This window comes from Salvelinus alpinus, chromosome 10, assembly GCF_045679555.1.
Source record: "Salvelinus alpinus chromosome 10, SLU_Salpinus.1, whole genome shotgun sequence".
Classification (NCBI taxonomy): Eukaryota; Metazoa; Chordata; class Actinopteri; order Salmoniformes; family Salmonidae; genus Salvelinus; species Salvelinus alpinus.
Window position 1 is genome coordinate 6,615,100 of NC_092095.1, and position 26,476 is coordinate 6,641,575.

The following is a 26,476-nucleotide window of genomic DNA, read 5'->3' on the forward strand; positions in this document are numbered from 1 at the left end:
ACCAGAGGTCATCATGACCAGGGTTGGGTAGGTTACTTTACAGCTGTGGTAAATACACTAGAGGAAGAGAGAAAAGGACTAGAGGTCATCATGACCAGGGTTGGGTAGGTTACTTTACAGCTGTGGTAAATACACTAGAGGAAGAGAGAAAAGGACCAGAGGTCATCATGACCAGGGTTGGGTAGGTTACTTTACAGCTGTGGTAAATACGCTAGAGGAAGACAGAAAAGGACCAGAGGTCATCATGATCAGGGTTGGGTAGGTTACTTTACAGCTGTGGTAAATACACTAGAGGAAGAAAGGAAAGGACCAGAGGTCATCATGACCAGGGTTGGGTAGGTTCCTTTACAGCTGTGGTAAATACACTAGAGGAAGAGAGAAAAGGACTAGAGGTCATCATGACCAGGGTTGGGTAGGTTACTTTACAGCTGTGGTAAATACACTAGAGGAAGAGAGAAAAGGACCAGAGATCATCGTGACCAGGGTTGGGTAGGTTACTTTCTAAATGTAATCCCTTACTTCCCATCCCTGGTCATGATTATTATTTGAATATTTTATCCTGTATAGCTCAAGGCCTGTTAGTACAGTAGCAGTGTACTCCTCTTACAGAACAAGTTGATCACTGTAAGAGGTCGATGTCTATAACCACGTTCACTATTGGGGGGTAATTCCAGTGAAGTTTGCATAAATGGAACGTAATTCCCTTTTTGATGCACTTTTCTCTCAATGCGTATTCTGACCTTGAATTGAAGCATAAGAATATCATGCTTTTCACCCTCTATTGATTTGGGCTGGAGATCAAAGAGATGAGGGTGTGGTGGAGGTGTGTCTACATATACAGTGCAACATATATTCTGACCTCGACTTAATGCCCTCGTAATTCCACCATCTTTAACGCGCCTGACGAAACGATAAATAAAATCGAGCAACATGTAGGTTCCAAGTGGAACACCCCCGACTTAAAAAAAAATTCCTGATAGGAATAACATCATTCTCCATTGCTTTGTTATTTACAACTTACTAAAAAAAACTATTGATAAGAGCTGGGTAAATGAGTAATCCGTTTGGATAAGGGGATTGTCAATACAAATACAAATAGTTTTAGATGTATTTTGCCTTATAAACACCGGAGTAGGGCTGCTGTGGTGACCGTATTACCGCCACACTGTCGGTCGCGAGTCAGGAAGGCTGGTCAAATTCCACGTTACCGTCTAGTCACGGTAATTAGGCTTCTCCAAGCTCTGATGCTGCTGCTGGTCAGATAGTAGTCTACCAAACTTGCTAACTGCCTGGTACTCAGCACTCTACTGTCCACTCTAATCACTCTGACATCAATGCACATGCAATGGAAAATATAATCAAACACTTCGTGAGAGCCCATGAGCTCATGTTGCGCAACATTTCTATAGGCTTTGCAATAGATTGAGAAAACAGAGTGATGGCCTCCACTAAAAAGAGGAGGATCCCATCAGCTTTCTATAGGCTAGGCCGACTATATCTCTTTCTCAGCATTCCTAATATTAAACACATTGCTTTACAACAGCAGTATAGCCAACCTGGCTGGCAGGATAATGAACCATAGGAAAAGTGTCCTCCATTCACTATTAAAGTGCGTAGATGACATGCATTTTTTCCCCTGCGTGATAATGGTCCATTCTAAATCAAAACAAATTTCACACATATATTATTTAGTATATGTAAAGACAAGATTACATCAAGAATAGTCTGATGGGTGACAATATTAGCCTATGAATTATATATTATCACTTGTGAATTATATATTATCACTTGTGAATTATATATTATCACTTGTGAAAGATGTCTAGTGTAAGGCAAGAAACAATGCCTTTTTTTTTACGACTTTTTCAAATCATTGTCGCACACATCACGTAACCTAGGCCTATATGTTTTGATAAAGTTTGTATCACAACTGAAGTTGCCAAATAACTTCTTAAAATTAAGCACATTATTCCGCTTTACAGGGGGTGTAGAGCCTAACTGGCACACATAAGCAGAGCGTGAGGTTCAAGTTTTGGGGAAGAAACATTTTCACCATAAAAATGCACCTTTATAATAAAAGCGATACATGCATAATCACATTTGCGGTCACTTTTACACTACACCCTATACTACACAATATACTACACCCTATACTACACAATATACTACACCCTATACTACACAATATACTACACCCTATATACTACACCCTACACTACACCCTATACTACACCCTATACTACACCATATACTACACCCTATACTACACCATACACTACACCCTATACTACACCCTACACTACACCCTATACTACACCATATACTACACCCTACACTACACCCTATACTACACCCTACACTACACCCTATACTACACCCTACACTACACCCTATACTACACCATATACTACACCCTACATTACACCCTATACTACACCCTACACTACACCCTATACTACACCATATACTACACCATATACTACACCCTATACTACACCCTACACTACACCCTACACTACACCCTACACTACACCCTACACTACACCCTATACTACACCATACACTACACCCTATACTACACCCTACACTACACCCTATAATACACCCTATACTACACCATACACTACACCCTACACTACACCCTACACTACACCCTATACTACACCCTATACTACACCATACACTACACCCTATACTACACCCTACACTACACCCTATAATACACCCTATACTACACCATACACTACACCCTATACTATACCCTACACTACACCCTATAATACACCCTACACTACACCATATACTACACCCTACACTACACCCTATAATACACCCAACACTACACCATATACTACACCATATACTACACCTTATACTACACCCTACACTACACCCTATAATACACCCTACACTACACCCTATAATACACCCTACACTACACCCTATACTACACCATATACTACACCCTATACTACACCCTACACTACACCCTACACTACACCCTACACTACACCCTACACTACACCCTATACTACACCCTATACTACACCCTACACTACAATACACCTTATACTACACCCTACACTACAATACACCCTACACTACACCCTATACTACACCATATACTACACCATATACTACACCCTATACTACACCCTACACTACACCCTATAATACACCCTACACTACACCCTATAATACACCCTACACTACACCCTATACTACACCATATACTACACCCTATACTACACCCTACACTACACCCTACACTACACCCTACACTACACCCTACACTACACCCTATACTACACCCTATACTACAATACACCTTATACTACACCCTACACTACAATACACCCTACACTACACCCTATACTACACCATATACTACACCCTACACTACACCCTATACTACACCCTACACTACACCCTACACTACACCCTATACTACACCCTATACTACACCCTACACTACAATACACCTTATACTACACCCTACACTACAATACACCCTACACTACACCCTACAATACACCCTACAATACACCCTACACTACACCCTATACTACACCCTATACTACACCCTATACTACACCCTACACTACACCCTATACTACACCCTACACTACACCCTATACTACACCCTATACTACACCCTACACTACAATACAACCTACACTACACCCTACACTACACCCTACAATATACCCTATACTACACCCTACACTACACCCTACAATATACCCTATACTACAATATACCCTATACTACACCCTACACTACACCATATACGACACCCTACACTACAATATACCCTATACTACACCCTACACTACACCATATACTACACCCTACACTACACCATATACTACACCCTACACTACACCCTACACTACAATATACCCTATACTACACCCTACACTACACCATATACTACACCCTACACTACACTACACCATATACTACACCCTATACTAAACCCTATAATATACCCTATAGTACACCATACACTACACCCTACACTACACCCTATAATATACCCTATAGTACACCATACAATACACCATATAATACACCCTACACCCTAAAATACACTCTCTAATACACCCTATAATACACCCTACACTACAATATACCCTATACTACACCCTACACTACACCATATAATACACCCTACAATACACCCTATACTACACCCTACACTACACCCTATAATACACCCTACACCGCACCATTTACTACACCCTACACTACACCCTATAATACACCCTACACTCTAAAATACACCCTACACTACACCCTATAATACAACCTACAATACACCCTACACTACACCCTATAATACACCCTACACTACACCCTATAATACACCCTACACTACAATACACCTTATACTACACCCTAAACTACAATACACCCTACACTACACCCTATACTACACCATATACTACACCCTATACTACACCCTACACTACACCCTATAATACACCCTACACTACACCCTATAATACACCCTACACTACACCCTATACTACACCATATACTACACCCTATACTACACCCTACACTACACCCTATACTACACCCTACACTACACCCTACACTACACCCTATACTACACCCTATACTACACCCTACACTACAATACACCTTATACTACACCCTACACTACAATACACCCTACACTACACCCTACAATACACCCTATACTACACCCTACACTACACCCTACAATATACCCTATACTACACCCTACACTACACCCTACAATATACCCTATACTACAATATACCCTATACTACACCCTACACTACACCATATACGACACCCTACACTACAATATACCCTATACTACACCCTACACTACACCATATACTACACCCTACACTACACCATATACTACACCCTACACTACACCCTATACTACACCCTACACTACAATATACCATATACTACACCCTACACTACACCATATACTACACCCTACACTACACTACACCATATACTACACCCTATACTACACCCTATAATATACCCTATAGTACACCATACACTACACCCTATAATATACCCTATAGTACACCATATACTACACCCTACAGTACACCATACAATACACCATATAATACACCCTACAACCTAAAATACACTCTCTAATACACCCTATAATACACCCTACACTACAATATACCCTATACTACACCCTACACTACACCATATAATACACCCTACAATACACCCTATACTACACCCTACACTACACCCTATAATACACCCTACACCGCACCATTTACTACACCATATACTACACCCTACACTACACCCTATAATACACCCTACACTCTAAAATACACCCTACACTACACCCTATAATACAACCTACAATACACCCTACACTACACCCTATAATACACCCTACACTGCACCCTATAATACACCCTACACTACACCCTATAATACACCCTACACTACACCCTATAATACACCCTACACTACACCCTATAATACACGCTACACTACACCCTATAATACACCCTACACCACACCCTATTATACACACTACACTACACCCTACACTACACCCTGTGCTACACCCTACACTACACCCTACACTACACAATCACCACCCTATATTTACTTTTATAGGACCCAATGTGTTAACTCAATCTGGTTTGAACTCAATCTGGTTTTAACTCCATCTGGTTTTAACACGATCTGGTTTGAACTCCATCTAGTTTTAACTCCATCTGGTTTTAACCCCATCTGGTTCGAACTCCATCTAGTTTTAACCCCATCTGGTTTTAACCCCATCTGGTTTTAACCCCATCTGGTTTTATCTCCATCTGGTTTGAACTCCATCTGGTTTTAACTCCATCTGGTTTGAACCCCATCTGGTTTGAACCCCATCTGGTTTTAACCCCATCTGGTTTGAACCCCATCTGGTTTGAACCCCATCTGGTTTGAACCCCATCTGGTTTGAACCCCATCTGGTTTGAACCCCATCTGGTTTTAACCCCATCTGGTTTGAACCCCATCTGGTTTTAACCCCATCTGGTTTGAACCCCATCTGGTTTGAACCCCATCTGGTTTTAACCCCATCTGGTTTGAACCCCATCTGGTTTTAACTCCATCTGGTTTGAACCCCATCTGGTTTTAACCCCATCTGGTTTTAACCCTCAGGCATCATCGGTTACGCCCCGTATGTGAACAAGATTGTCGAGCAGTGGAACCTTCACGAGAACGATGACGATCAACTATTCTACACCAAAATATACCTGGACTCTTTTCAGAGGGTACGTACAGGTCCTGTGTGGCTTAGTTGGTTGGAGTGTGGTGCTAATGGACCCTCTACAGTTATATACTCGGACCCTTTACAGTTATATACCAGCACTCTTTACTGTTATATACCTGTACCCTTTACTGTTATATACCTGGACCCTTTACAGTTATATACCCGTACCCTTTACAGTTATATACCCGTACCCTTTACAGTTATATACCCGGACGCTTTACAGTTATATACCCGGACACTTTACAGTTATATACCCGGACCCTTTACAGTTATATACCTGGACCCTTTACAGTTATATACCTGGTCCCTTTACAGTTATATACCCGTACCCTTTACAGTTATATACCCGTACCCTTTACAGTTATATACCCGTACCCTTTACAATTATATACCTGGACCCTTTACAGTTATATACCTGGACCCTTTACAGGTATATACCTGGACCCTTTACAGTTATATACCCGTACCCTTTACAGTTATATACCCGTACCCTTTACAGTTATATACCCGTACCCTTTACAGAGGGTAGGTTATATAAGGTACTCTTGTCATTTGTCTGTTCTGTTTTCTCTGTGTTTTCAGGAGACTTTGAACATTGGTTTGGACCACAAGTCTCAGATTTTCCAGAATTTAAATGGAGCAATTGGTGAGTTACCACAGAGGAACGCCTTATTACTGTAAACTATACGGTTTCCATTCCACAGAAGAAGGCCTTATTACTGTAAACTCTCAGGTTTCCATTCCACAGAAGAAGTCCTTCTTACTATAAACTCTCAGGTTTCCATTTCACAGACGAAGCCCTTATTACTGTAAACTCTCAGGTTTCCATTCCACAGAAGAAGCCCTTATTACTGTAAACTCTCAGGTTTCCATTTCACAGAAGAAGCCCTTATTACTGTAAACTCTCAGGTTTCCATTTCACAGAAGAAGCCCTTATTACTGTAAACTCTCAGGTTTCCATTTCACAGAAGAAGCCCTTGTTACTGTAAACTCGCAGGTTTCCATTCCACAGAAGAAGCCCTTATTACTGTAAACTCTCAGGTTTCCATTCCACAGAAGAAGCCCTTATTACTGTAAACTCTCAGGTTTCCATTTCACAGAAGAAGCCCTTGTTACTGTAAACTCGCAGGTTTCCATTCCACAGAAGAAGCCCTTATTACTGTAAACTCGCAGGTTTCCATTCCACAGAAGAAGCCCTTATTACTGTAAACTCTCAGGTTTCCATTCCACAGAAGAAGCCCTTATTACTGTAAACTCTCAGGTTTCCATTTCACAGAAGAAGCCCTTATTACTGTAAACTCGCAGGTTTCCATTCCACAGAAGAAGCCCTTGTTACTGTAAACTCGCAGGTTTCCATTCCACAGAAGAAGGCCTTATTACTGAAATCTCTCAGGTTAACATTTCTGAAATCTCTATTTGTCTTATATTAATAACCCCTTAAGGTCGATGTCATCAGGAGTTTGAGTAATCTGTTAAGTAAAAAAATATATATAATTAAGTTGATGTCCAAGCCCCAGCGGAAGTCCAATTTAGCGTAATAAAAAGATCCCCATAGAAATCTGTCAGTTTAAGCGAGAGATGCCCACCGTCTCCGCCTGTCGCACTTTCTGCGGTGAAAGGTGACAGAGCTTAAAGCGGTGTTTGTCAGACATCCTGAAAAATCGGTCTTCTTACAAAATCGGCTTTAGCATCCGAACGGTTTGGCCTAAAAAACTATGACCCGTCTGTGGAAAGACGAGACACTCACAAACACGATGATGTTCTCCGTTTTGCTCTACGACCTCCACGCGTGTCAGTACAGCAGATCTGCCTGTAAAGTGACCAACAGTTTTGCGCTACACACCCATCCCGGCAAAAGGGTGAGACTCTCACAAAGATGAACATGTCGGTTGTTTTGCTGTAGGACTCCCACAGGCCTCTCACAAGACTCGTCTGAAGGTCCCAGTTGAAAAAATGAATGGAATTATACAGTGCATTCGAAAAAGTATTCAGACCGCTATTCTAAAATTGATTCAATGTTTATTTTTTCCTTCATCAATCTACACACAAAACCCCATAATGACAAAGCAAAATAGGTTTTTAGAAATGTTTGCAAATGTATAAAATTAAAAAACTTAAATATTACATTTACATAAGTATTCAGACCCTTTACTCAGTACTTTGTTGAAGCACCTTTGGCAGCGATTACAGCCTCGAGTCTTCTTAGGTATGACGCTACAAGCTTGGCACACCTGTATTTGGGGAGTTTGTCCCATTCTTCTCTGCAGATCCTCTCAAGCTCTGTCAGGTTGGATGGGGAGCGTTGCTGCACAGCTATTTTCAGGTCTCTCCAGAGATGTTCGATCGGGTTCAAGACTGGGCTCTGGCTGTGCCACTCAAGGACATTCAGAGACTTGTCCTGAAGCACCTCCTGCGTTGTCTTGGCTGTGTGCTTAGGGGTGTTGTCCTGTTGGAAGGTGAATCTTAACCCCAGTCTGAGGTCCTGAGCGCTCTGAAGCAGGTTTTTATCAAGGATCTCACTTTGCTCCGTTCATCTTTACCTCGATCCTGACTAGTCTCCCAGTCCCTGCACGTTGAAAAACATCCCCACAGCATGATGCTGCCACCACCATGCTTCACCTTAGGGATGGTGCCAGGTTTCCTCCAGACGTGACGCTTGGCATTCAGGCCAAAGAGTTCAATCTTGGTTTCATCAGACCAGAGAATCTTGTTTCTCATTATCTGAGTCCTTTAGGTGCCTTTTAGCAACTCCAAGCAGGCTGTCATTTTACTGAGGAGTGGCTTCCGTGTGGCCACTTGACCATAAAGGCCTGATTGGTGGAGTGCTGCAGAGATGGTTGTCCTTCTGGAAGGTTCTCCCATCTCCACAGAGGAACTCTGGCGCTCTGTCAGAGTGACCATCGGGTTCTTTACCAAGGCCTCCCTGACCAAGACCCTTCTCCACCGATTGCTCAGTTTGGTCGGGTGGCCAGCTCTAGGAAGAGTCTTGGTGGGACCAAACATCTTCCATTTAAGAATGATGGAAGCCACTGTGTTCTTGGGGACCTTCAATGTTGCAGAAAGATCTACCCTTCCCCAGATCTGTGCCTCGACACAATCCTGTCTCAAAGCACTACGGACAATTCCTTCAACCTCATGGCTTGGTTTTTGTTCTGACATGCATGGTCAACTGTGAGACCGTATATAGACAGGTGTGTGCCTTTCCAAATCATGTCCAATCAATTGAATTCACCACAGGTGGACTCCAATTAAGTTGTAAAAACATTTTAAATTATGATTAATGGAAACAGGATGCACCTGAGCTCAATATCGAGTCTAATAGCACAGGGTCTGAATACTTATGTAAATAAGGTATTTCTGTTTTTTTATATATATAAATATAAGCAAAAATGAAGAAAAAAATGTTTTTGCTTTGTCAGTATGGGGTATTGTGTGTAGATTGATGAGGAAAACATGTAATTGAATACATTTCAGAATAAGGCTGTAACAGTGAAGGGGGCTGAGTACTTTCCGAATGGAGACTGTTTTAACATGTTATTTTTATGTTTAGGGGATAGATCAGCTCATATATTGAAGATAGATAGTAGTTTCCATCACTGTAATTGTCTGCAGCATTTCTAATCCCTCATATTGTTTATATATATATATATATATATATACAGTGGGGAGAACAAGTATTTGATACACTGCCGATTTTGCAGGTTTTCCTACTTACAAAGCATGTAGAGGTCTGTAATTTTTATCATAGGTACACTTCAACTATGAGAGACGGAATCTAAAACAAAAATCCAGAAAATCACATTGTATGATTTTTAAGTAATTCATTTGCATTTTATTGCATGACATAAGTATTTGATACATCAGAAAAGCAGAACTTAATATTTGGTACAGAAACCTTTGTTTGCAATTACAGAGATCATACGTTTCCTGTAGTTCTTGACTAGGTTTGCACACACTGCAGCAGGGATTTTGGCCCACTCCTCCCTACAGATCTTCTCCAGATCCTTCAGGTTTCGGGGCTGTCGCTGGGCAATACGGAGTTTCAGCTCCCTCCAAAGATTTTCTATTGGGTTCAGGTCTGGAGACTGGCTAGGCCACTCCAGGACCTTGAGATGCTTCTTACGGAGCCACTCCTTAGTTGCCATGGCTGTGTGCTTCGTGTCGTTGTCATGCTGGAAGACCCAGCCACGACCCATCTTCAATGCTCTTACTGAGGGAAGGAGGTTGTTGGCCAAGATCTCGCGATACATGGCCCCATCCATCCTCCCCTCAATACGGTGCAGTCGTCCTGTCCCCTTTGCAGAAAAGCATCCCCAAAGAATGATGTTTCCACCTCCATGCTTCACGGTTGGGATGGTGTTCTTGGGGTTGTACTCATACTTCTTCTTCCTCCAAACACGGCGAGTGGAGTTAGACCAAAAAGCTCTATTTTTGTCTCATCAGACCACATGACCTTCTCCCATTCCTCCTCTGGATCATCCAGATGGTCATTGGCAAACGTCAGACAGGCCTGGACATGCACTGGCTTAAGCAGGGGGACCTTGCGTGCGCTGCAGGATTTTAATCCATGACGGCGTAGTGTGTTACTAATGGTTTTCTTTGAGACTGTGGTCCCAGCTCTCTTCAGGTCATTGACCAGGTCCTGCCGTGTAGTTCTGGGCTGATCCCTCACCTTCCTCATGATCATTGATGCCCCACGAGGTGAAATCTTGCATGGAGCCCCAGACCGAGGGTGATTGACCGTCATCTTGAACTTCTTCCATTTTCTAATAATTGCGCCAACAGTTGTTTCCTTCTCACCAAGCTGCTTGCCTATTGTCCTGTAGCCCATCCCAGCCTTGTGCAGGTCTACAATTTTATCCCTGATGTCCTTACACAGCTCTCTGGTCTTGGCCATTGTGGAGAGGTTGGAATCTGTTTGATTGAGTGTGTGGACAGGTGTCTTTTATACAGGTAACGAGTTCAAACAGGTGCAGTTAATACAGGTAATGAGTGGAGAACAGGAGGGCTTCTTAAAGAAAAACTAACAGGTCTGTGAGAGCCGGAATTCTTACTGGTTGGTAGGTGATCAAATACTTATGTCATGCAATAAAATGCAAATAAATTATTTAAAAATCATACAATGTGATTTTCTGGATTTTTGTTTTAGATTCCGTCTCTCACAGTTGAAGTGTACCTATGATAAAAATTACAGACCTCTACATGCTTTGTAAGTAGGAAAACCTGCAAAATCGGCAGTGTATCAAATACTTGTTCTCCCCACTGTATATATATACAGTACCAGTCAAAAGTTTGGACACACCTACTCATCCAGGGTTTTTCTTTATTTTTACTATGACATCAAAACTATGAAATAACACATATAGAATCATGGTCATCTGCACTCCATCACTCTCCTCGGTCAAATAGAGTTTACACAGCCAGATTATTCAACGTATCCACCCTTTGCCTTGATGACAGCTTTGCACACTCTTGGCATTCCCTCAACCAGCTTAATGATGTAGTCACCTGGAATGCATTTCAATTAACAGGTGTGCCTTGTTAAAAGGTAATTTGTGGAATGTCTTTCCTTCTTAATGCGTTTGAACCAATCATATGTGTCGTGACAAGGTAGAGGTGATATACAGCCCTATTTGGTAAAAGACCAAGTCCATAATATGGAAAAACTTTTTTATACTTCAAGGGGTCTTAAAATTCTAAAACAACTAGCTAAATGATCCTTGGGTTGACCTTCTTAAAAAAACTCCATATAACTTAGTAGAACCCCCCGTCCCCCGGCTTAGACAGGGTTTAGAGAGGACATAGACAAGGCTTAGACAGGGTTTAGACAGGACATAGACAAGGCTTAGACAGGGTTTAGACAGGACATAGACAAGGCTTAGACAGGGTTTAGACAGGACATAGACAAGGCTTAGACAGGGTTTAGACTCTAATGGGTTTTAAACTAATCTCAGACTGCTCTTTCTTATATTCCACACTGACTGATTCAGATGTAACTATTGAGAAGTGTTTATAGCTGATGGAATCATACTATTCTCTGAATAGCAACTTTAACATTTCACAACCTTCTTCACGGAAGGATTTAATTTACTGTGTTCTGTATCTACACAGAGCCCAGACAGAGACCAGACAGAGCCCAGACAGAGCCCAGACAGAGCCCAGACAGAGCCGCAGACAGAGCCCCAGACAGAACCCCAGACAGAGCACCAGACAGAGCCCAGACAGAGCCCTGACAGAGCCCAGACAGAGCCCTGACAGAGCCCCAGACAGAGCCCAGACAGAGCCCAGACAGAGCCCAGACAGAGCCCAGACAGAGCCCAGACAGAGCCTTGTGACAGCCAGATAAGAGAGGGCAAGGGTTGCAAAATTCTGGTTACTTTTTCAAAATTCCTAGGTTTTCCTGGTTGGAAGATTCCCGTAATCAGAAGGGAATACGCAGGAAATCAAGTCTTCCAACCAGGGTTTTGGGAAAGTTACCGTCATTTTGCTTGTTGGGTTTAGATAAGAGAGGCTCTGGACAGGGCTGTTCTGAACCCTGTTGTTCCTCTCTCTCCCTACAGTATCCAGCATGTTGAACCCTGTTGTTCCTCTCTCTCCCTACAGTATCCAGCATGTTGAACCCTGTTGTTCCTCTCTCTCCCTACAGTATCCAGCATGTTGAACCCTGTTGTTCCTCTCTCTCCCTACAGTATCCAGCATGTTGGACCCTGTTGTTCCTCTCTCTCCCTACAGTATCCAGCATGTTGAACCCTGTTGTTCCTCTCTCTCCCTACAGTATCCAGCATGTTGAACCCTGTTGTTCCTCTCTCTCCCTACAGTATCCAGCATGTTGAACCCTGTTGTTCCTCTCTCTCCCTACAGTATCCAGCATGTTGAACCCTGTTGTTCCTCTCTCTCCCTACAGTATCCAGCATGTTGAACCCTGTTGTTCCTCTCTCTCCCTACAGTATCCAGCATGTTGAACCCTGTTGTTCCTCTCTCTCCCTACAGTATTTAGCATGTTGAACCCTGTTGTTCCTCTCTCTCCCTACAGTATCTAGCATGTTGAACCCTGTTGTTCCTCTCTCTCCCTACAGTATCTAGCATGTTGAACCCTGTTGTTCCGCTCTCTCCCTACAGTATCCAGCATGTTGAACCCTGTTGTTCCTCTCCCTCCCTACAGTATCCAGCATGTTGAACCCTGTTGTTCCTCTCTCTCCCTACAGTATCCAGCATGTTGAACCCTGTTGTTCCTCTCTCTCCCTACAGTATCCAGCATGTTGGACCCTGTTGTTCCTCTCTCTCCCTACAGTATCCAGCATGTTGAACCCTGTTGTTCCTCTCTCTCCCTACAGTATCCAGCATGTTGAACCCTGTTGTTCCTCTCTCTCCCTACAGTATCCAGCATGTTGAACCCGGTTGTTCCTCTCTCTCCCTACAGTATCCAGCATGTTGAACCCTGTTGTTCCTCTCTCTCCCTACAGTATCCAGCATGTTGAACCCTGTTGTTCCTCTCTCTCCCTACAGTATCCAGCATGTTGAACCCTGTTGTTCCTCTCTCTCCCTACAGTATTTAGCATGTTGAACCCTGTTGTTCCTCTCTCTCCCTACAGTATCTAGCATGTTGAACCCTGTTGTTCCTCTCTCTCCCTACAGTATCTAGCATGTTGAACCCTGTTGTTCCGCTCTCTCCCTACAGTATCCAGCATGTTGAACCCTGTTGTTCCTCTCCCTCCCTACAGTATCCAGCATGTTGAACCCTGTTGTTCCTCTCTCTCCCTACAGTATCCAGCATGTTGAACCCTGTTGTTCCTCTCTCTCCCTACAGTATCCAGCATGTTGAACCCTGTTGTTCCTCTCTCTCCCTACAGTATCCAGCATGTTGAACCCTGTTGTTCCTCTCTCTCCCTACAGTATCCAGCATGTTGAACCCTGTTGTTCCTTTCTCTCCCTACAGTAGCCAGCATGTTGAACCCTGTTGTTCCTCTCTCTCCCTACAGTAGCCAGCATGTTGAACCCTGTTGTTCCTCTCTCTCCCTACAGTATCCAGCATGTTGAACCCTGTTGTTCCTCTCTCTCCCTACAGTATCCAGCATGTTGAACCCTGTTGTTCCTCTCTCTCCCTACAGTATCCAGCATGTTGAACCCTGTTGTTCCTCTCTCTCCCTACAGTATCCAGCATGTTGAACCCTGTTGTTCCTCTCTCTCCCTACAGTATCCAGCATGTTGAACCCTGTTGTTCCTCTCTCTCCCTACAGTATCCAGCATGTTGAACCCTGTTGTTCCTCTCTCTCCCTACAGTATCCAGCATGTTGAACCCTGTTGTTCCTCTCTCTCCCTACAGTATCCAGCATGTTGAACCCTGTTGTTCCTCTCTCTCCCTACAGTATCCAGCATGTTGAACCCTGTTGTTCCTCTCTCTCCCTACAGTATCCAGCATGTTGAACCCTGTTGTTCCTCTCTCTCCCAACAGTATCCAGCATGTTGAACCCTGTTGTTCCTCTCTCTCCCTACAGTAGCCAGCATGTTGAACCCTGTTGTTCCTCTCTCTCCTCTCTCCTACTGCAGACGAGGTTCTCTTGAAGTTTGGAACGAAAAGTGCCCGAGTGAGAAACACTGTGTACGACACCCTGCCAGTGGTCATCCATGGCAACGCAAACACCAAAGTGAGTAATACAATATTAACATTTCCAATATGCCCGGAACCATCCACGGTAATAACCCACTTTCCAGGTGTCTGGTTACAGATCCATGGCTGCAGTTCAGAACCAGTTACCATCTCTGTTTCTGGAGAAAACAGAACCAGTTACCGTCTCTATTTCTGGAGAAAACAGAACCAGTTACCATCTCTGTTTCTGGAGAAAACAAAACCGGCCTTGCTGAATCATGTCAGTGTTTCACATTTCTTCATTGTAGTTAGAATGATAACCGAGGCTTTCCTCTAGATATGCTTGGAAGGCTTGTTTTCTGGCTGACTTTCTGAGCTTCCAGTCCAAATAGGCTACATATTTATAAAAACAAATGGCATAGTTTAAAACAGTGTAAATCTCCCCTGAAATTGTGGAGAAATTGAAAAAGGTCTTCCAATGAAACGAGCTGTGTACTGACAGAGCTCTAGAGGCAGGGAAACCGCAGAATTCTGTTTTAGCGATACAGTCTACTACCTATGAACCTTAGGTATGTGTGACATCACGTCCACAAGCACCACGTCCACTGAGGTCATCATGACAACTGAGGACATTATCTCAGAGTACAAGGACGTGTTCGATGGGCTTGGATGCCTTCCTGGAGAGCTACACCTAGAAGCAGACAGTGCAGCCCCCGAGGCCTGTGTAGCAGCTACCAAGACTGGAAGCCTATTCCACTGAAGGAAAAGATCACAAAGGCCTCACATTCAATGGACAATGCAGACATCATCAGGAAAGTCATCAGAGCCAAACACCATGGATCAGCAACATGGTTTGTCATTGAAAAACAGGATTAACTACGAATATACATGTACCCCAGTGCACTCAACACAAGCCTTACTGAGATGGCACTTCCAGATGGCCACAATAGAAGAGGTTCTACACGTAATATCCAACGCAAAAAGTATTCTCAGTACTTGATGCCAAAGATGGATATTGGCACTTCAAACTTGATGAAGTGAGCAGCTATCTAACAACTTCCTGGACAGGAAGTAGTAGGCAGGTATAGACGGCTGAGAATGCCATTTGGAATCAGGCCAGCAGCTGCAGATTACCAGCACAGACATTGGTGAAGGACTACTGTTAAAGGAATTGAATTCCTATATGTTTATCAACCAATTCAATTAAAACACTCTGCCCGTACATAAGAATTTGTAAGATACTTATCAGCATTAAATGGACAGAAACCAGTCTCAAAATCAATCAATCAATAGCGTTTATTCTCGAGAGTACTGATCATAGTACAATTTACATCAGGTTATATAATAAAGATGATGTCATAGGTTTTAATGTCCTTCCTCCTCTCGGATACAATGGCAGTACAGTTAGCGTTCTCATCACTGTCTGCCACCTGTTAAACAATCTGCAACCAACCCAAGGTCTCTCCCCTCCCTGGGTAGAGACAGAATGTCCTGTAAGGAACACATCATTCCAGCCTGTCTGAAGACCCAAGGTCTCTCCCCTCCCTGGGTAGAGACAGAATGTCCTGTAAGGAACACATCATTCTAGCCTGTCTGAAGACCCAAGGTCTCTCCCCTCCCTGGGTAGAGACAGAATGTCCTGTAAGGAACACATCATTCCAGCCTGTCTGAAGACCCAAGGTCTCTCCCCTCCCTGGGTAGAGACAGAATGTCCTGTAAGGAACACATCATTCTAGCCTGTCTGAAGATAACTCCATTCTTTCTAACAAGGAACACATTATATTCAGCATTATGATTATAATAAGATTCATTCATCCAAACAGAAATATAGTAGTATTCTGTTTAATTCTAAGTCAAATGTATACATATTTTAGTCATTATTCACAAAAATCCCATAACAACTACAGGGACTAAAAGGAATGAGATCGCAGATGACGTTCTCCTCTATGGATGCGGTGACACACAGGAAGAGGCAATGTCAGATCATGACAGAAACCTTACAGTTCTCCTGCACAGAGCAAGAGATGTCAACCTGAAGCTGAACAAATAGAAACTCAGGTTAAAGCTACCTAGTGTGATATACATGGGTCCTCTTCTCAACACAGAGGGCCTTCGCCCTGACCCAGAGAAAATAACAGGCGTTCAGAACATGGGTTAACACCAGACCGACTTCAAAGTTGGGGTTTGTGAACTATCTTGCAAAAGGCATGCTCCCGCCTATCTGATGTGTGTGAGCCGCTCAGAAGACTGACTGACAGGGACATTGACTGGACACGGATACCACAGCATGACGCAGCAGTTGAGCCTATCAAACAGTCGCAACACCTAGTGCTCAAATACTACGACCTGAATGATGAACTCACACGGCAGTGCGATGTCAGTGAGGCAGGTTGGGGTGGAGCCCTTCTACAGAGAGGACACACCTGGTTGCCTCCAGAACATTGACTCAGACAGAACAAAGACGTGCACAGATTGAATGTCTCTCCATTGGTTTTGCATGTGACATGTTTGATCAGTATCTGTATGGCAGAGAGTTCATCACAATACACAGCCACCACAAACGGCTTGAGACGATCTTCAAGAAGTCCCTACTCACAGCACCCAAACGACTGCCAGAGAATGTTGATAAGGCTACAGAGATACCAACTCCACGTGCGATACAAACAAGGCCAATAACTACATGTAGCTGACTTCCTGTCCAGAACAGCTCAATCAACCACAGAGCACAGACAAATGCGAACACCAGCCACGTTCTACGCTATGGGTCTAGTCACAAATGACCTGGAAAAGAGGTGGATCACACCAGTGACGTCAACATCTCAACTAAGACAATGGAGTCAATCAAAGCACGCTGTTGCCAGGACCCACTGTTTCAGGCTCTGTACGCACAAATCAACCACGGCTGGCCTGGAACCAAATGGGCTGTGAGACACACACTGAAAGGTTTCTGGACGTACAAAGAGGAGCTCACCACAGAAAATGGACTGATATTTAAAGGAAACAGGGTCTTCATCCCTGACATGTTTCATGCTGACTTTCTACACAAAATACACTCTGGCCAATCAGGCATAATAGAGGCCAGTATTCAGAAAGGCACATGATGCTGTTTTCTGGCCAAAGATTACGGAGGACGTAAAGGTCTTTTATCAGCAAATGTGCCACCTGCAACTCCATCCAGAAGAGACAACACAAGGAGACACTCATTCCCTACCAAATCCCCCCCCCCCCCCCCCCCCCCCCCCATGGTCCAAGATCAGGATGGACTTACTCACAGTCAACAGAAGCAACTACCTCATCATGGTCGATTATTACTCGGACTACTAGGGAGTTCGACAAGCTGACTGACACCACATCAGACACCATCGTTGAATGCTGCAAAAAGCAGTTCAACAGACATGGCGTTGTCCACACTGTTGTTTCTAGTAAGGGCCACCCTTTCTCCGGAATGGACTTTATAAAATGTGCTGATGAGTGGGAAGGATTCACCGTATCAAAGCCAAAGCAATGGCAAAGCGGAATCAACAGTGAAAATTGCCAAAACGCTCCTAAAAAGGGCTGCTATGGATGGTGAAGACCCATGGAAAGCAGTGTTGGAATGTAGGAATAATCCAACAGAGGGATTTAACAGCTCTCTAGGTGTCCAGACACACACACACACACACACACACACACATGATCCTACCCACCATGAAAAAACTGCTCAAACCCCAAGTGGTACAAAATGTAATTGACAGCAAAACACCACTGTGACACACATGCTCAACATCATCCAAGGACAAGCAGTACGGGTTCTTTTCCACCCCAACAACTCAGCCAGCACTTGGACGCTGGACATTGTCACTGATCAACTCAGTGACCGGTCGTATGAAGTACTAGTGAATAGTACAAATATACAGCAGAAACAGAAAATACATTCGTCCAGTGACTGAAAAACTCGGGATCCCGTCCCCCGTCCCCCCTCCGAACGACCACCAAACAGACACGGATGAGGATGACTGAGGACCGTGGAACGACCCCGCCAACCCAGCAGGTGGTGAACAACAGACTGCTGATATGGCAGCAGCTCCACTTCCTGAAAATAGAACTCTGAGACACACCAGAACCAAATATCACGCCGCCTGTGAGATACTCCGGAGACTATGTTATTTCATCTAAAAGATGATATACTGTATGTTTTGTAAAACATTTTGTAAGCGGGAAGAGGGTAGTCTGCTTCTTGACTTTAAAGTTGATGCTTATTTAAGGTACTTGAATAAGAACACAGTTAGATGTTTGTGTTAACAGTGTAATGTTTTCACTGGTGAGGGTTTAACCCCTGTTCTCCTGTTTATGAGGCGAGGACGAGTTATCTCCATTCGTTGGGTAAAAGAAGATGTTACGAGATGTCACCAAGCCAATAGATGACGCTGCTGTTAACGTGTATCTGAGTGTGATAGTATATAGTACTAGTGAGACAAGATAGGCATTACTTACTATGCAGTGAAGGGAGCTGCATGCTACAGAGTGAAGCTGAAGTGAAGACCTTCCAGTCAACATTACCTTGCTCTTGTATAGAGTAAACACCATACAAAATGTATGTAAGGAGGGGGGGGACGTTATGGGGTTCTTCAGAATCTGTGTGGAGGGAACTTCTCTGGAATCCAGCTGGTCATTATGTGGAGGAGTAAGGAGGAGTAAGGTCCGGCCAACGTTTAGTAACACTCCCTCCTCCTTACTCCCTGACGGCCTTTCCCTCTCACTCCATACTTCTATCTCTCACTATACCTCCCCCCTCCCTCTGTCCCTACCTCCCCCCTCCCCCTGTCCCTACCAACCCCCTCCCTCTATCCCTACCAACCCCCTCCCTCGATCCCTACCAACCCCCTCCCTCCCTCTATCCCTACCAACCCCCTCCCTCCCTCTATCCCTACCAACCCCCTCCCTCTATCCCTACCAACCCCCTCCCTCTGTCCCTACCAACCCCCTCCCTCCCTCTATCCCTACCAACCCCCTCCCTCCCTCTATCCCTACCAACCCCCTCCCTCTATCCCTACCAACCCCCTCCCTCTGTCCCTACCAACCCCCTCCCTCCCTCTATCCCTACCAACCCCCTCCCTCTGTCCCTACCAACCCCCTCCCTCCCTCTATCCCTACCAACCCCCTCCCTCTGTCCCTACCAACCCCCTCCCTCTGTCCCTACCAACCCCCTCCCTCCCTCTATCCCTACCAACCCCCTCCCTCCCTCTATCCCTACCAACCCCCTCCCTCCCTCTATCCCTACCAACCCCCTCCCTCCCTCTATCCCTACCAACCCCCTCCCTCCCTCTATCCCTACCAACCCCCTCCCTCCCTCGATCCCTACCAGCCCTTTCCTCGATCCCTCCATTCCTCTCCCTGCCCCTAAACCTCTCTCTCCATCCCTCCATGCCTCTCCCTGCCCCTAAACCTCTCTCCCCATCCCTCCAATCCTCTCCCTGCCCCTAAACCTCTCTCTCCATCCCTCCATTCCTCTCCCTGCCCCTAAACCTCTCTCTCCATCCCTCCATTCCTCCTCCTGCCCCTAAACCTCTCTCTCCATCCCTCCATTCCTCTCCCTGCCCCTAAACCTCTCTCTCCATCCCTCCATTCCTCCTCCTGCCCCTAAACCTCTCTCTCCATCCCTCCATTCCTCTCCCTGCCCCTAAACCTCTCTCTCCATCCCTCCATTCCTCCTCCTGCCCCTAAACCTCTCTCTCCATCCCTCCATTCCTCTCCCTGCCCCTAAACCTCTCTCTCCATCCCTCCATTCCTCTCCCTGCCCCTAAACCTCTCTCCCCATCCCTCCATTCCTCCTCCTGCCCCTAAACCTCTCTCTCCATCCCTCCATTCCTCTCCCTGCCCCTAAACCTCTCTCTCCATCCCTCCATTCCTCCTCCTGCCCCTAAACCTCTCTCTCCATCCCTCCATTCCTCTCCCTGCCCCTAAACCTCTCTCCCCATCCCTCCTCCGGTAGTAGTTTCGTAGCTCTGAGGTCAGTGAGTTCTGGTGAGATTTCTGGTACATACAGTAATCATTCTCTTGGGAGGCTTTTCTATCCCTCTGGCCTTTCTTCACAGCTTTCCATCTCTTTCTGCCCCATCACTGTTCTCTGGTCTCCACCACACGTCATTAAACCCACCCACCACAGTGTTGAGTCATTCTCCTCAACAACAGCCCTCTAACATCTGCTGCATTCACTCCTAAAGTGCTTCCCAAATGGCTCCTATTCCCAAAGGCCCTATTGCACTGTGTAGGGAATAGGGTGCCATTTAGAAAGCAACCATGGTCCAGGAGCATAGTCAGTCCAGCTAGCCTCAACGGTCTCTAACCCTCCAGGCAGGCTGGAGTTGGGGCTCGCTAAGGCCCAAGGATGTGCAGCCCAGCCTGGTTAGACCTCCAGACCCTGCAGCCTCTCCCTTTGGCCTTGCCTGGAGCCCCCGGGGACTGCTGTTTCATTCATCAGCCTGTAAACCCGTACCAGCAGCTGTCAGTCAGTTATTAGAGTGAAGACAGTGGGCTGGCTGGAGGCCTATCTCTTTTATGGGAGGAACATGGGGAGGAAGATGGGGAGGAAGATGGAGAGATGGGGAGGAAGATGGAGAGATGGGGAGGAAGATGGAGAGATGGGGAGGAAGATGGAGAGGAAGATGGAAGGATGGGGAGGAAGATGGGGAGGAAGATGGGGAGGAAGATGTAGTGATGGGGAGGAAGATGTAGAGATGGGGAGGAAGATGGAGAGATGGGGAGGAAGATGGAGAGATGGGGAGGAAGATGGGGAGGAAGATAGAGAGATGGGGAGGAAGATGGGGAGATGGGGAGGAAGATGGAGAGATGGGGAGGAAGATGGAGAGATGGGGAGGAAGATGGAGAGATGGGGAGGAAGATGGAGAGATGGGGAGGAAGATGGAGAGACGGGGAGGAAGATGGGGAGGAAAATGGAGAGATGGGGAGGAAGATGGAGAGATGGGGAGGAAGATAGAGAGATGGGAGGAAGATGGAGAGATGGGGAGGAAGATGGAGAGATGGGAGGAAGATGGAGATATGGGAAGGAAGGTGGGGAGGAAGATAGAGAGATGGGGATGGAGATATGGGGAGGAAGGTGGGGAGATGGGGAGGAAGATGGGGAGGAAGATGGAGAGATGGGGAGGACGATGGAGAGATGGGGAGGAAGATGGAAGGATGGGGAGGAAGATGGGGAGGAAGATGGAGAGATGGGGAGGAAGATGGAAGGATGGAGAGGAAGATGGAAGGATGGAGAGGAAGATGGGGAGGAAGATGGAGAGATGGGGAGGAAGATGGAGAGATGGGGAGGAAGATGGGGAGGAAGATGGAGAGATGGGGAGGAAGATGGAGAGATGGGGAGGAAGATGGGGAGATGGGGAGGAAGATGGGGAGATGGGGAGGAAGATGGGGAGAGAGAAAGGGATTTCACTTTCTTTTTTGGGGAGGAGAGATAGTTTTCCGCCCATTGACCTGTTCCACGGCTCATCTGCCTGTCAGGTATACACCAGGATTACATCTCTTAATCTTGGATTACATCTCTTAATCTGGGATTACATCTCTTAATCTGGGATGATCTCTTAATCTGGGATTACATCTCTTAATCTGGGATTACATCTCTTAATCTGGGATTACCACAACAGTTTAACTGGACTACCTTTGAATAAAGTCTGGGTTAGTTGCATCTAGAAGACATGTGTAGTGCGGTTGTTGTCGTCAGACGAGATGAAATGGATAATCCCTAGCTTCCAGTCATCACAAACACACACAACGTACACAGAGTTAACCTCCAACAGCTCTATCATGTATTAGTTGCCAGAAAATCTGTTGTTGTTTAGCCAAGACATGAATCCAAACACTACTGTTGTTAAAATGCTTCCAGTGTGTGTGTGTGTGTGTGTGTGTGTGTGTGTGTGTGTGTGTGTGTGTGTGTGTGTGTGTGTGTGTGTGTGTGTGTGCTATGGGGTTATCTTTGATTGGATCACATATATTTTTGTTCTGATGAATTACTGTGTGTCCAAACTGCTGTCCAGTTCTGTCTCGGGTCACATTGACACTAGTAAGTAGGGGAACATAAGGAGAGTGAATTAACCTAGAACACCTATATATGACATGTTGAATACAGTGCAGATACATTCTGGGAAGTGACTTCAGACAGGATAATTACAGTCCATTTAGTCAGTGTAGATTTGACAGAGGAAATGTTTATGGGTGTTCTGGCCTTTAATCGTCTGCTCTGAACTGTCAGTGACCTCTCAGTCCAGACTGACCATCTCACTAGTGTGAGTCCTACATTACGCCCCAGAAAGGCTATGGTGAAGAGTAGTGCACTACTTTAGATCTGGCCCCACAGGGCTACGGTGAAGAGTAGTGCACTATCTAGAGGATAGGATGCCATTTGGAACGCAGTCCTACTGACCTGCTCTGAATCACCACATGGACCAAACGCCAGCACGGAATATACTTCTCATGGGATGAAGTCATCTTCTAATATAGAATGTTTTTGTAAAGGATAATTAAACTTTTAAATAACCATGTAGTTTCTTTGTTCATGTGATGATTTATTTGTTCTCTTTTTCTTCCAGATGTATTTAAACTATCTAGGAAACTACATCCCCAACGCCTGGAACTATGAGAGAGGCTGTGGCGTCTGTGACCACAACATGGTGGATTTGTCTCAGCTTAAAGTGAGTGAATCCTGAGAACCTGAGATTTCCTCCTCTCCTCTCCTCCTCTTCCACCTCCTCTCTCCTCCTCTCTTCCTCCTCCTCTCTTCCTTCTCCTCCTCTCTTCCTTCTCCTCCTCTCTCCTCCCCTCCTCTACCTCCTCTCTCCTCTCCTCCTCCCTCTCCTCTCTCCTCCTCCTCTCTCCTCTCTCCTCTCCACACCTTCTCTCCTCTCTCCTCCTCCTCATCTCTCCTCCCCCTCCTCCCCCTCATACTCTCTTCTTCTCCAACTCCTCCTCCTCCTCTCTCCTCCTCTCTCTTCTACCTCCTCTCCTCTCTCCTCCATCTCCTCTTCCCCCTTATCCTCTCCTCCTCTCTCCTCCTCATCATCTCTCCTCTCCTCCTCCTCATCATCTCTTTCCTCCTCCTCCTCCCCCTCCTCTACAATTAAGTATTATGGGGGGGGAGTACAAATTGAGGACGTGGCAAAAACAAAACTACTAGGAGTGCAGCTAGACTACTGCTTATCATGGTCGTCTCAAATAACTCATCTATTTAAAAAACTGCATGCATGATCAGAAGGATAACTAAATATTTGCCGGGAAAGATTCTTAAGCAAACAACCCAATCATTAATTGGGAGTCAGGTGAACTACTGTTCTGTGGTCAAACAACCCAATCATTAATTGAGAGTCAGGTGAACTACTATTCTGTGGTCTGGGGAAATGCATCATCAAGTGAAGTTAGGAGGCTGCAGAATGCACAGAACAAAGCAGCAAGTATTGTTTAAGGTGGAGATCTGGTTCTTCTGTTGCAGTCATGGTTGGTCATCAATCAACAAGATCATTGAAAAAAACATGCTTATTTTATTTCATAATATACACCATTTAAAACGGCCATGTTCTATTCACAACGGTATTCAGTTGGTAAGAGACATTCAGGCAATTCTAGGAATAGATTGTTCACCATCTACAGAAATTCCCTGTCTTAGGTCAGTTAGGATCGCCACTTTATTTTAAGAATGTGAAATGTCAGAATAATAGTAGAGAGAATTATTTATTTCAGCTTTTATTTGTTTCATCACATTCCCAGTGGGTCAGAAGTTTACATACACTCAATTAGTATTTGGTAGCATTGCCTTTAAATTGTTTAACTTGGGTCAAATGTTTCAGGTAGCCTTCCACAAGCTTCCCACAATAAGTCGAGTGAATTTTGTTCCGTTCCTCCTGACAGCTGGTGTAACTGAGTCAGGTTTGTAGGCCTCCTTGCTTGCACATGCTTTTTCAGTTCTACCCACACATTTTCTATAAGATTGAGGTCAGGGCTTTGTGATGGCCACTCCAATACCTTGACTTTGGTGTCCTTAATCAATTTTGCCACAACTTTGGAAGTATGCTTGGGGTCATTGTCCATTTGGAAGACCCATTTACGACCAAGCTTTAACTTCCTGACTGATGTCTTAAGGTTGCTTCAATATATCAACATAATTTTCCTGCCTCATGATGCCATCTATTATGTGAAGTGCACCAGACCGTCCTGCAGCAAAGCATCCCCACAACATGATGCTGCCACCCCCGTGCTTCACGGTTGGGATGGTTGCCTTTGGCTTGCAAGCTTCCTCCTTTTTCTTCCAAACATAATGATGGTCGTTATGGCCAAACAGTTCTATTTTTGCTTCATCAGACCAGAGGACATTTCTCCAAAAAGTACGATCTTTGTCCCCATGTGCAGTTGCAAACTGTAGTCTGGCTTTTTATGGCGGTTTTGGAGCAGTGGCTTCTTCCTTGCTGAGTGGCCTTTCAGGTTATGTCGATATAGGACTCGTTTTACTGTGAATATAGATACTTTTGTACATGTTTCCTCCAGCATCTTCACAAGGTCCTTTGCTGTTGTTCTGGGATTGATTTGCACTTTTCACACCAAAGTACGTTCATCTCTTGGAGACAGAACGCGTCTCCTTCCTGAGCGGTATGACGGCTGCATGGTCCCATGGTGTTTATACTTGTGTACTATTGTTTGTACAGATGAACATGGTACCTTCAGGTGTTTGGAAATTGCTCCCAAGGATGAACCAGACTTGTGGAGGTCTACCATTTTTTTCTGAGGTCTTGGCTGATTTCTTTTGATTTTCCCATGATGTCAAGCAAAGAGGCACTGAGTTTGAAGGTAGGCCTTGAAATACATCCACAGGTACACCTCCAATTGACTCAAATTATGTCAATTAGCCTATCAGAAGCTTCTAAAGCCATGACATCATTTTCTGGAATTTTCCAAGCTGTTTAAAGGCACAGTCAACTGAGTTTATGTAAACTTCTGACCCACTGGAATTGTGATACAGTGAATTATAAGTGAAATAATCTGTCTGTAAACAATTGTTGGAAAAATCACTTGTGTCATGCACAAAGTAGGTGTCCTAACCGACTTGCCAAAACTATAGTTTGTTAACAAGAAATTTGTGGAGTGGTTGAAAAACTAGTTTTAATGACTCCAACCTAAGTTTATGTAAACTTCTGACTTCAACTGTATGGGTTATCCAGACAGAAATGAGAAATAGGCCAAATAACATTTCGATTCAGAGCAATAAAGATATTGAATCGTTTATCTGAGCAAACCAGAAACCGTTCAAAATAAAAATTCAAGCAATACTTTTAAAACATTTAAATATAATACATAGGAAAGTTGTGCTGGACTATGGTAGATGAAGAACCAATATATATTTATAGACTGTTAGAGTATTTATCTGGTCAATATATTAGTGTTTTATGTCTGTTTGTAACAGTGTGTTATATGTGAAAATGTGATCGTATTATAAATTGTATTTTACTGTTTAAGGACTCTTGAAAGATTAGTCCAAATGAGGACTTAAAGAAATCCAAATCAAATATCCTCCTCTCTCCTCCTCCACCTCCCCTCCTCCTCTCTCCTCCTTCTCCTCT

The 26,476-nt window shown here is 44.6% G+C and overlaps 1 protein-coding gene across 3 annotated transcripts in view; it reads left to right on the forward strand.

Moving 5' to 3' along the window:
• LOC139531471 (procollagen-lysine,2-oxoglutarate 5-dioxygenase 2-like) overlaps positions 1-26,476 on the forward strand; it is a 175,314-nt gene that overhangs the window by 88,468 nt on the left and 60,370 nt on the right. For all 3 annotated transcript variants that reach the window (XM_071327947.1, XM_071327946.1, XM_071327945.1), the window contains exons 5-8: positions 6,181-6,293; positions 6,875-6,938; positions 14,840-14,937; positions 23,462-23,563. In XM_071327947.1, the coding sequence (XP_071184048.1) occupies positions 6,181-6,293; positions 6,875-6,938; positions 14,840-14,937; positions 23,462-23,563 (377 nt within the window). The remainder of the gene's footprint in view (positions 1-6,180; positions 6,294-6,874; positions 6,939-14,839; positions 14,938-23,461; positions 23,564-26,476) is intronic.